Below are 11,666 nucleotides of genomic sequence, written 5' to 3'. Positions count from 1 at the left end.
AAAATGAGGTGCCTGAACTCATATCTTGATAAATGGTAAAATTCCTCTCTCCTGTCCCCACTCCGATCTGGAGCTGCCTTCCCATCTCCATTGGAAATGGCATGTGAACCGCTTGTTCCAAACCCAGAGAAGCAAAGGTAATTTATGTCAGCAGAGCTGTGTTAAAACTGCTCTAGGGGGCCGAGGAGATGGCTTAGTAGAATAAGTGCTTCCCTGGCAAGCGCAAGGATCTGAGTTCAATCCCCGATTCCACAAAAAAAAAAAAAAAAAAAAAAAAGAATTAAAAAAAAATGTGATGTGGCTCAGTGGAATAAGTGCTTCCCTGGCAAGCACAAGGGCCTGAGTTCAATCCCTGGTTCTGCAAAAAATAAAAAAAAAATCAAAAATGTGATGGTACTCTACACCTGGGCAGATAGCCACCGTGGATGGAAGCAACACTCCTACTGGTGTCCTGGGCACCCCATACCTCAGGTCATCAGACATCCCTATGCCTTGGCTTATGTCCCAAAAGGGCTTGGTAGACTAAGGGTTGGGGAGTCAGAAGTAGTGCTAATTTCTAGGAACTGTTCCAATATGCCAGACTGTAGCCTGTCCCATCAAAGGGAGACAATGTGGATGGGGTTGGCACTGGAAGGGCCGCTGCTCCCAAAAATCTCTCCCAGCCTCTCTTGGGTTACCTCTGTTTGCCACCAGGGGGCACAGTGCAAAAATGACACCCACAGACTCTTGGGGTATGTGTGGGTGTAAGGGAAGAGTCACTTGTGGACTGGTGATAGGCACTGACCCTGCCAGGATTGGCCGTATGGATTATGAAATCCAAGGCTACTCTGGCTTCATTCAGGGACACCTGCACCCTCTTAACCTACACGGTCTCAGGAAGGGCACCTCTGCCTGCCTGCATGGAGCCTGACCTGCGTGCAAAGCTGCTGCAGCACTGAGCGGAGTCTCTGGCTGGCTGGGGGCTGTGCCTGGTCCTCCTGGAAGCGGGAAGGATGCCCCCCGTGCATGAGGCTGCATCCAGCTGTCCAGGTGCTGACACACAGTGCACCCAGAGCTGCTCGGGTTCCCTGTTCCCTTGGGCTTGTCCTACTGGCTGAGCCTTGGTCCAGGCATCCTCTGGCTATGTAAGGAGCCCACTTGGACCAGAAGGTGGGCACTGGGGTTCTGGGGGACTTGGAGGCAACCTCACCAAATAAGGTAAGGACACTAGTGATATATAAAACCAGGGTCTGTGCCAGATTCTCCACTTGTGCCTCTACTGTGTCATCCAGAAGGGCTCTGTGGTGCCTGCCTGTGACCTAACCAGTTACCTGTACGGTGAACTCTTTCCTTAGAGAAGCCTCAGACATTCCCACCCATGGTCAGGCAGGGAAAGAGCTAAAGGGCAGAAGCCTCTGTCTTTGCCTAGACCCCGTATTTGCTCTCCACTCCCCAGATGTCCAAAGTAACTCCTGCTGAAAACCCTGCAGCCGCCACCTCCAAGCTGTACCCTGGATATCAACAACCCCCAGGTTCAGAGAACAGCCATTCCTATCGAGCCTCTTACCCGGGCACAGGTGGGCTGGACCCCAGGAGCCATGGAAGGGAAGTGGAGTTAATGAAAGCACATTCCTGCATTTGGGATGGGGGCAGGGATACTAAGCACAGTGGTGTGAACGAGGAGCAACATTGGCCTTAGAGGAGAGGTTACTGAGGTGCAGAACAGCGACTGGCATTTCATCACGGTAACAGTTCGGGTAGCACCCACTTCCTCAGCAGGAAATGGTGTACAGCCAGACTGGGCTGCAGGCCTGCAGGAGCATGTCTCAGAGCTCTGGGCCCGAATCCCCCACCCCCACCCCTGTGCACAGGTCCGGGAAGGAGCTGCGAGAAAAGGGGGCCGCCGCGGGTGCTGCCGCTGCTGATGGACGTAGTGCTGATCGAGGGCAAAGCGGCCAAGCTGATTTGCCGTATTTCGGCTTTCCCAGACCCATTCATCCGCTGAAGCAAAGATGGCAAAGAGCTGGGCGACGGCCTCAAGTATCGTTCCGTCTTTGAGGACCCTGACTTAGTGGCGCTGGTGGCGTGCGAGGGTGAGCTGGCAGACCCAAGCCAGCACAGTGAAAGTGTAACAAACCGTTTGGGCCAGTGCTCCAACTGGGACGGGCGCGCATTCCTGTAGAAGGTATGTGCCTCCAGCTCAGACAAGGCTCCAAAGAGCAGCCCCTCTGCGGGCTCCCGCAGCCAGGAGCAGTGGCCGCAGTGAATATCTCTGGGCCTACCTATTTCAGTTACCATTCGAGGAAGCCCAGCTTCGGGTTCAGTGAGCTTCGATCCCTCGGCTCCTCCAGGCTCCCAAGGGCCACAGAGCAAGCCAGAGGCAGAACAAGCTTAGAGCTGAGTTTTCTGGCTCCCAATCCTGGGCAATTTCCACTACTCAAAACTGTCTCCAAGGCGCCAAGGATATGAAGGCATTCCCACACTTCCACTTGCTTTGTCTCTTTTGATCCTCTATTCCACACTGCGAAGAAGTGGAGATAAATTCGGTTTTACAGCTAAGGTGATGAAACCAGAGAACCTAATCGTTTGCTCGATGTCACACTTCGAGCTTAAGTGTGCCTCGTATTTAGGGTCAGATATTAGCTTAGGATGCCTCGGTCCCATTTCGCCTCCAGGTCCCTCACTGGGTTGTGTGTCCCTCCCATTCCCCTAGTCCGGGCTAAGATTCTAAAAAAACCCGACAAGGCGAAGGCGCACAAAGGCACCAAGGTAATGCTGACTGCAGAGATCTTGGGCGAGCCTCCACCCGATGTGGGCTGGACAAGGATGAGGAGGACATTGAGGAGGGCAGCAGGCAAGGGCGGGGTCTGGGGTGGAACCCTGGCGGTCCTGTGCCCAGAGACAGGCTGGGAGAGAGAAAAAAAAGGGTGGGGGACAAGACGGTGAAGACCAGAGTTGGCAAATTAGCCTGGCCCAGTGCACGCACAGTGCAACCTGACCCACAGCTCCTCCTGTTCTTCTCCGCCCTCTCCCCAAGGTATTCTTGGAGACCCGCGAGCTCAGTGCGATCGGTGCCACCATCGCGACGCCGAGCATTCACCCGGCCACACCTGAGGACCGTGGCACGTAGGGTGTAGGTAAACGGCCTGGGATGGACCAGAGCTTCGCGCGAGAGGACGTGGCATGAAGGAACCCCCAGACCTCTCGTCCTGAGCTCAAGGCCCGGGGTGGATGGGCCCGACACTACTCCTGGTTCTTGCTTAATAAAGCTGCTCTTTCTGACCCTCTTCATCTGGTCCGTACTGTAACTTTGACTTCTCTCCTCGAGGCCTTCACCCCAACACTTATTCCAGGCCATTGTCACAGAACACTACAGTCAGAGGACAGTTTGAAGAGTGCCTACTTCATGTTTTACTTTACAGTCAACTCGAAATACGATCTTTCTCACCATCGGACTTCCTGGCGGCCTGTTCCCACCTGTTCTTGCCCAGCCGGTCAGCTCCGGACTCCGCCCTCCCACCCTCTGCCTGGTTCAAGCCCCGCCCCTCGGGGCTGTGCGAGCTCCGGCTCCGCCCCTTCCAAGGCAGGTCACACTCCAGGGATCTCCAGTCCCGCTTCCGGGGTAGCCTGGTCCTCCACTTTTGGCCACTGCCCTGAGTTCCATTTTTAGACTGTTCAGTTCCTCATCTTACATTCCAGTCTTTGGCTCAGGCCCCGCTCCTTCTTCTCATTTAGGCCCGCCCCTCGGTCGTTCGTCGAGAGCCCTCGGCTTCCACACCTCGTGTCTCTCCGCAGAAAGGCAAAGGAATCTTCAGAACTACAATTCCCGGCAGGCCGTGCGAAGCATTCTCGCGAGTTGCGAGAAGACACGTGCGCGGAAGGAGCCGGCAGTCGCGGGCGGCCGAGCCGGCTGCGTAAAGGGAGCTAGTGGTAAAGGGGGCGTTGTTGGTGAAACAGGAGGGGCAGGGGATGGGAACGGGTCCTCGCGAGCTCTCTTCGTGGGTTTGGGCCTGTATTGGTTTTGGAGCCCCTGCGTGCAAGATGCTAGGCATTATTGGACTGTCAGTTATGGGGTTCAGAGGGTCAGCAGTTGACCCGTCCAAATCCAGAGATTCAGCAGGAGTTGGCAGTACTGAGGTTCAGGGGTTAGTAAGCCCAGTGCATAGGATGCCAAGAGGACCTGTGTGTTGAGTCAGGGCTTACATCACAGGTTGTTTAGGATTCATGTACAGAGTTTTTGCTAGATTGGGGTTTCACCAAAGGCAAATCAGTGGTCAGGACTTGGGGTTCACCCTTAAGATTGAGTGTAAGTAGCTGGAGGCCACTCAGGATTTGCGGTTCCGTATCCAACGTTTAGTGTTGAGATTCAGGATTGTACTTCTTGAATTTTAGAATCACTGGGTTTAGGGTTTCAATTTTTCTCAAATTTAGGGTCTTAGGAGGGGGTCTCTTGAGTTTCTGAGTTTGCAGTGTGTGTTCCTGGCCAAAGGGAGCTCTTGTGTGAAGTTGTGAGATGCAGACTTCAGAATTTGTGAGGAATCCATGTACGATTTGAAAGAGTCTGTCCTGGGATGTGAGATGTATGGGATTTGTGAGGTGTAGTGTCCAGGGAGGCACTATATTGAACCTTGCGTTTACATCCTGAAGAGAGTTAAGCATTATTTGGGGGTTGGGGTTTGCTTGGGATGTGAGATCTGAGCCAGATTTCTCTGTTGGGTTTTGAGGTTTCGATAGCAGTGCTCATCATGCTGAAAGCTGTGATCCTGATTGGAGGCCCTCAGAAGGGTGAGGACCTGAGGATTTGGGAAGGGGTTTGGCTGGAGTGGCTACTGGGATGGGGGCGGAGTGAGGCAGGAGGCTAAAATGTTCTCTCTCCTTTCCCAGGAACTCGCTTCAGGCCTTTGTCTTTTGAGGTCCCCAAGCCATTGTTTCCTGTAGCTGGGGTCCCTATGATCCAGCACCATATCGAGGCCTGTGCCCAGGTAACCCATAGGCTCCCTGACACCTTCCTGATCATCTTCTTGCATTATTTCACTCTCCCCCAACCATGATCTCTTCTCATTAGGTGTAGCTCTAAGGACCATCATTCACACATGATGTAAATGGTATACCGTTAACTTGTGGAACAACATCTGCCCCAATGTTTTCTCCTTTCCTGTCTCTCATCTGGCCTCTTTCTTCTCAGATTTCATGCCTTATTTTTAAAGTATGAAAGTGAAATCAGGCAGGCATCTCGGAGATAATTTAGAGGTATAATGGAGGCTTCCTGATAAGTTGAAGTAGGAAAAAGAAGTTTGAGCCCAAGCTGGGCAGTTTAATGACTTAGGGAAATCCTGCCTCAAAATAAGAAATGAGGGCTGGGGAGATAGTTCAGTAGATTAAGCGCTTGCCTGGCAAGTGCAAGGGCCTGAGTTCAATCCTTGGTTCTGAAAATAAATAAATAAATAAATAAGAAATGAAAGAGGGCTGGCTGGGGAGCCGGGGAGATAGCTCAGTAGAATAAGCATGTGTCTGGTTTGATCTCTGGCGCCACATGCCGCACCAGGATGGGCTGAGCCACCCACCAAAAAAAAAAAGATGATGAAGCAAAGAATTAATTCCCTGGGACCTCATTTCTTTATTGCTTTTGGTATTTGGAAAAGCCAGGTTATGGGTTGAATCCAGTATCTGTCTGCCGTGAGACCTGAAGTAACCACACCTTGCACCCTCTCTGAGCTTCTGTTTCTTTGTTTGTGAAGTAGAGATTGGATCCCTTTGTGGGATGGCAACATGGTGAAGTGCCTAGTTCAGTGCAGGCACCCTTGCCTCGTGCTGATCTCAAGCTTAGACAGATAGACAAGAAAAAAGCAGAAGGGACCAGGGAGATGGCTCAGTAGAATAAGCACTTGCCAGCAAGTGCAAGGGTCTGAGTTCAATCCCCAGTTCTGCGAAAAAAAAAAAAAAAACAGAAAAGATGAATGGATCATCCTTCAGTGTACCTTGAAGGCAGTCTTTCCTAAAGCAAGTCCCAATGGGGAGAAGAGTTGTAAGATTGAAAGGTCTGTCTGAAACTTCCTCTAACATCCTTATTGTCCAGAGAAGAAAACAGGCCAAAATGATAAGTGAGTGCCCAGAGTCCCCCAGTTGAAGCTGAACTGTAGTCTCTCAACTCAGGGCTAGCACCAGGGATTCCCCCAACGTTGTCTCCTATCAGATACACATTTTCTACTAACTTCTTTCCTTCTCTTCAGGTGCCTGGAATGCAGGAGATTCTGCTCATTGGCTTCTACCAACCTGATGAGGCCCTCACGCAGTTCTTAGAAGCCGCACAGCAGGAGTTCAACCTTCCAGTCAGGTGTCTATGCATACATCTATGGGGAGGGAGGCCCTCATTCTCTGAAGTGGATTTAAATCAGTGTCACCAGATTTCACCCTCACACACTAGGCTCTTTCTTATTTGGGCATCTCTGAATCCCTAGATACACTATATGGATTTTCTTTGTGGGCCTTAGGCAGTATTCCTGGAGGCTGCTTTCTCTGGCACATAGTAACTGTCTGGTCTGATTTCACTGATCTAGCTCTGGGGTTCCTTGGGACAGGTATTTGCAGGAGTTTGCTCCCCTGGGCACAGGTGGTGGTCTCTACCATTTTCGGGACCAGATCCTGGCTGGGGGTCCTGAGGCATTCTTCGTGCTCAATGCAGACGTCTGCTCTGACTTCCCCTTGAGTGCTATGCTGGATGCCCACAGACGCCAGCGACACCCTTTTCTACTCCTTGGCACCACGGTGAGGAGCCCAGGAGGTCTGGAGAGTGTTGAAGTGGCAGAGGCAGCCTGGGGAATTGGATTGACAATGTGTGTCAGGAGGAAGATGTACTGCCCCAGAAGTGACAGAGGTGTCACTGGTGACCCTGAGCCCTTTGACTGCTCAGAAGGAGGGAGGGGAGGGCAGCTGTCAGCTCTCACCTCTTCTAAAGGACTGTCAGCAATGGAGCTGTGTGCCTGCGTGCCAGGTGCTATAGGGGATGGGAGGAAAGGATGAGCAAACAACTCTGCTGCCTTGGAGCAGGCGGGCTCCTGTCTCCAGGAAGTCTGTCTTTCAGGCTAACAGAACACAGTCCCTCAACTATGGCTGCATCGTTGAGAATCCACAGACCCATGAGGTAAGAGCAGAGGGGCTGGGTGGCCCCTCCCTGTATCATCATTCCCATGCCCCATGACTCTGGAAACTGCCAGAATGCTACCTGCATTAACTTTCAGTTCTGCTAGTCAGGAGAGACAGTCCTCTATTAGCACATTCATAATTGTACCATACCTTGTATGTTTCACTGCCATGCAGCTGTGAACCACCAGTAGTATGTGTATAACTGTCCCATTGGGTAGCATGGGACAGTTCTAGCAGGTGATAAAAGCCACTTCATGGGACAGTCATGCATGTCCCATGAGTGGTACAAGCCAGTGGAAACATGATAATTATCTTATATATCTTCATAAGAGATTGGCTAAGGGGAAGGGGCAGCAGTTAATTCCATGTGCATGGTGCTATAAGTGTGCATACAGAGTGCTAGGGAGGACAGAATGGGGGGCCTGCAAAGCCTTGCTTGAGTGGAAGTGGGGGGGACTTCCCAGAGGAAGCAGCACTGAGCTGAGATTTGTCTACATGGAAACAGGAAGGGACTAGAGGCAGAGGGAGCAGTATGTGCAAACATAGAGGCAGGAAATAGTGTAGTGGCTTCACACTTAGGAAAGTGGGTGTGTCACGGGCAAGGTAGAGGAACTCTAGCTGTTTGTGAACCTCCCCACCCGTGAGCCTTGAGACTTTCACATGCTCCTTTTTTTTTTATATATATTTATTTATTTTTATTTATTACATTTATTTATTGTGTGTGTGTGTGTGGCCAGCTCAGCCCACCAGGGGGCGGGTCTGGCTGGCATGTGGTGCTGGGGATCGAACCGAGGTCCCTGTGCTTTGCCAAGCTTGTTTCAAGTAGGTGCTTTAGACCACTGAGCCATCTCTCCAGCCCCCACATGCTCCTTTTATTTGATCTCACATTAGTATACAGAATGCATATAAATGCACACACAGCACATGTGTGTGCACACATGTAGGCACCTAGTTTTATGCCAGCTATCAGCTAGGTATGAGAGGAGAACCAAAAAGGCACAATCCTTGGCCTAATAAGAAAGATAGAGCCAAAGCCATCTTTTTAAAATGGCAGTGTCATGATTGATGGAGGCCAGGGGTGCCAGGCCTGAATAGCTAAGGTGGGGACTAGCATGTTAGGACTCCTGGAGGGTGGCATGACCTCAGCTGGGCCTCAGAAGTGAGTTTTCCAGAGGAAGAGGCAGGAAGGTGTTTGAGGCACCAGGAGCCAATAGCGTGGAGCTGTGTTCTGGGAGACCAAGGAGGTGGGGAGGTTGGAGCAGGAAAGGGCATGGAGGTCATTGTGAAGGTGAAGGTGAAGGTGAGGGTGAAGGGCAGTCCGCTCAGGGAGTAAAGCCATGTAGGGGCTGGATGCACACTGCATATTAGTCCTGTAGCAGGGAGGAAGGCCTGGAAATGAGAGGGTCTTAGGGGATTGTGGTGGGTGCAGTCAGCCCCACTAGGAGCACATCCTTGCTATCCTCAGGTCCTGCACTATGTGGAGAAACCCAGCACGTTCATCAGTGACATCATCAACTGTGGCATCTATCTTTTTTCTCCGGAAGCCCTGACCCCTCTGCGGGATGTCTTCCAGCGTAATCAGCAGGAAAGGCAACTGTGAGGCAGGCCCCGTGGCCCTTACCCTAGTCTGGGCCCCCACACCCAGCAGCCTCTTTAGGCTCCATTTCAACCTGCTTGTCCTCTTCCTGCCTCCTCCTTTTCCAACTTGTCACCTCCAGTGGAGCTGCCGTCCCTCCCCTCCTAACCTCATTCTGTCCCTCTTCCTTATCCATCCCTGTTCCTCTTCTGTTGCTGCCTGCCCACTCCCCTGCTGGACCATTTTTCTCAAGCCCTGAGTGTCCCAGAGACATCTTTCAGAACAGACGGTAACATGCACTTGAGTGCACACACACTCGAGTGCATCCACATACGCGCATGCACGCACGCATTCTCAGGCTGGCCCCTTGGAATTAGTGCCCCAGAACCCTGCTTCCCAATCCCAGGTCATCCCTCTTGGCCTGCAGGCTGCTCTTTTTTGGGATTCTCTGCTTCCCTCCCCCTCCTTGCTCACCTGCCCATCTCATGCCTCATTTGCTCATGGCCGTTTCTCACCTCGCCATGTCTCTGCTTTCCATCTCTCCTGGCCTCTCTGTTTCCACTGAGCTGGCATCTCTTTCTCCCTCTCTCTGTGATTGTCTCTGCCCTCGCCAGCTGCCTTGCTCTGGGGTGAGTCTGTCTGTGTTTCATTCCATCCGTGAGGGAAGGGTGAGTGGTGGGGTATTATGGGAGGAGGATGAGGGGAGCAGGGGAGCATCTTGTGGACATGGAGCAGGGTTGGGAAAGAGCTCTGTGCCTGGGCTCCCCTATGAGAGCTGCAAGTTGGGGCTTGAGGTGATGGGAAAGCCTTTGTATGTAAGGCTTAGGAGAGGACTAGCCGGACCTGGGGAGGGGCTTGGAAGGTGGTGGGAGACCCTCAGTCAGGTTCCTTTATGTAAAGACACATTGGTCCCACTTTTGAGGTCATTCAGGTAACCAGTGACAACAGTATCCTTCCTTTGCCAGAGAGGACCCTCCAAGCTTGTGGCCAGGGGCAGGGACGATCCGCCTGGAGCAGGATGTGTTCTCAGCACTGGCTGGGAAGGGCCAAATCTATGTGCACATCACAGAGGGTATCTGGAGCCAGATCAAGTCTGCAGGGTACTTGGGGACAGGATGTCTGTGGCTGTGATTGGGAGGCTGGTGAAGACTTGAGACTTTGGGTATAGATGGCCCTACTGGTCCTTGACCCCCATATTTGTTTTGGTCCCCAGCTCAGCTCTCTATGCCTCCCGCCTCTATCTGGGCCGATACCAGGTCACTCACCCAGAACGGCTGGCCAAGCACACACCAGGGGGTCCACGGATTCGAGGTACCAGCAGGCCCCGATTGTTAGCCTCTACCCCACTCCGCCCCTCTGCCCACTGAACCATGACCCCTCCCCATCCAGATGTGGTTTGGGGTATTTGCCCCGAGGTCCTCTCTTCTGCTTCTAGGAAACGTTTACATCCACCCTACAGCTAAAGTGGCCCCATCAGCCGTGGTAAGTAGTGGGCCTATTCCTGGAGAGGATGGGTGGCAGTTAGGTATGGGTGGGAGTACAGAGACTGCCTGAACTCAGGGTTCTGGTCTCTCCACTTTACCACATCTGTTATGTGGCCTCCAGTAGATTACTTCTGCCTTACCTGTTCTAGGAGGGATTGGTTTTGGCTGTCCCCAAGTCCTTTCCAGGGCCCTTAGTATGTGTTCTTTTCCACAGCTAGGCCCTAACGTCTCCATTGGAAAGGGGGTGACTGTGGGCGAGGGTGTGCGGCTCCGAGAGAGCATTGTCCTCCATGGAGCCTCATTGCAGGTAGGTGTCAGGCACGCGGCAGCATGTGGCACTGTGTGGCACTTGAGAGCCCAGGTGTCCCTGCCAGAGCAGAGCAGATCTGTTTCTATCTCCCATTCCACTCACCTGGCGCCATCTTGTTTGGCAGGAGCACACATGTGTTCTGCACAGTATTGTGGGCTGGGGGAGCACCGTGGGGCGCTGGGCTCGTGTGGAAGGGACTCCCAACGACCCTAACCCCAATGACCCCCGAGCCCGCATGGACAGTGAGAGCCTCTTCAAGGATGGGAAGCTACTGCCTGCTATCACTATCCTGGGTATGATGGCTGGAGGTCCTTGGGGAGCACGCACTTTGTGTGTGTGTGTGTGTGTGTGTGTTGTGTTCCTTTAGCAGACATTTACCAAGTGCCTGCTGTGTGCCAGGCCCTGTGTGAGTCACTGGAGGCATGAGGCCAGGGGCACAGATGGGCAGGGGCATCCTTCCCAGCTGGCCAAGGCCCTAGTTGCCTGCCCGCCTCTCTACCCTGACCTCTCCCTGGTTCCCTGTTCCTCACTGCTGCAGGCTGCCGTGTCCGGATCCCTGCCGAGGTTCTCATCCTGAACTCGATTGTTCTGCCACACAAGGAGCTGAGCCGTAGCTTTACCAACCAGATCATCCTCTGAGGGGGGCTGTCAGGAGGTCCCCCAACACCTGACTACTCCCCTTGAGAGGCTGCTGCCTGCTTGGCCAGCCTTGGAAAGGAACCAGGGAAACCAGGCAGGATCTTCACAGGCTGGGAGCTATGTGGGTGGCCGAGGACTCCTGGCCTCCCTCCCTACTCCCAAATAAACCTAGTGAACCTTGGAGCCTGCATGGACTCCGCCTGTGCCTGGGCTGAGGGTGGGGGCGGAAGGGGGGGCAGCTGAGTCAGGCCCCCCCCCATATTAGCATTTAAATTGGAGTCGTTGCTTCAGGCTCATGAATAATGAATCTGGAGCCCTGGTAAATCTACCCCTCCCACTTCCTGAGCCTCTTGCACTAGTCCGAGGAAGGCCCTCCAGGCCCCCCAGCCTTTGCCCCTGCTTCTCTGCCTCCCCGTTTCTCCTCACCAGACCTAGCTGACTTGTGTTCCCAGTGCAGGATTCTGAAGGGAGGGGGAAGGATTTCAGCTGGGCTCAGGAGCTGGGAACCACACAGGCTTGGGGCCGATCACCCAGC

The 11,666-nt window shown here is 53.1% G+C and overlaps 2 protein-coding genes across 5 annotated transcripts; both read left to right on the top strand.

Annotated features, from left to right (window-relative positions):
- The first annotated feature begins 1,435 nt into the window (after positions 1-1,435).
- Positions 1,436-3,907, top strand: LOC105743077 (CAVP-target protein). Its single transcript, XM_012516231.1, is given in 8 exon segments — positions 1,436-1,470; positions 1,472-1,552; positions 1,845-1,875; positions 1,877-2,140; positions 2,143-2,164; positions 2,693-2,844; positions 3,017-3,105; positions 3,775-3,907. Coding segments are annotated over 8 exon segments (807 nt in total).
- Gmppa (GDP-mannose pyrophosphorylase A) lies at positions 3,831-11,319 on the top strand. Of its 4 annotated transcripts, none has more exons than XM_023723102.1 (14): positions 3,835-3,909; positions 4,704-4,764; positions 4,864-4,961; positions 6,210-6,313; positions 6,558-6,744; positions 7,061-7,120; positions 8,588-8,718; positions 9,313-9,327; positions 9,664-9,798; positions 9,912-10,009; positions 10,134-10,180; positions 10,397-10,489; positions 10,617-10,785; positions 11,031-11,319. In XM_023723102.1, the coding sequence occupies exons 2-14, from the start codon at positions 4,725-4,727 to the stop codon at positions 11,129-11,131; spliced, it is 1,278 nt and encodes a 425-aa protein (XP_023578870.1). In that variant the 5' UTR covers positions 3,835-3,909; positions 4,704-4,724; the 3' UTR covers positions 11,132-11,319. The 4 variants fall into 4 exon arrangements, with proteins under 4 accessions (XP_004638238.1, XP_023578870.1, XP_023578872.1 ...); XM_023723104.1 differs by having other exon boundaries at positions 3,869-3,908; positions 4,709-4,764; XM_023723103.1 differs by lacking the exon at positions 3,835-3,909 and adding an exon at positions 3,916-4,124.
- The last annotated feature ends 347 nt before the right edge of the window (positions 11,320-11,666 follow it).

The sequence above is a fragment of the Octodon degus genome, unplaced genomic scaffold (genome assembly GCF_000260255.1).
Source record: "Octodon degus isolate 3935 unplaced genomic scaffold, OctDeg1.0 scaffold00096, whole genome shotgun sequence".
Lineage (NCBI taxonomy): Eukaryota > Metazoa > Chordata > Mammalia > Rodentia > Octodontidae > Octodon > Octodon degus.
The sequence above is the reverse complement of the archived record's forward strand: the minus strand, read 5'-3'. Positions and strand labels throughout refer to the sequence as shown.

Bases quoted from the DNA above. Each gene is read 5' to 3' on its own strand.
- Gmppa (XM_023723102.1), top strand. From the start codon at position 4,725: ATGCTGAAAGCTGTGATCCTGATTGGAGGCCCTCAGAAGG. The intron at 6,314-6,557 runs GTGTCTATGCAT...TCCTTGGGACAG, and splicing joins GAGTTCAACCTTCCAGTCAG to GTATTTGCAGGAGTTTGCTC. The intron at 9,799-9,911 runs GTACTTGGGGAC...TTTGGTCCCCAG, and splicing joins AGCCAGATCAAGTCTGCAGG to CTCAGCTCTCTATGCCTCCC.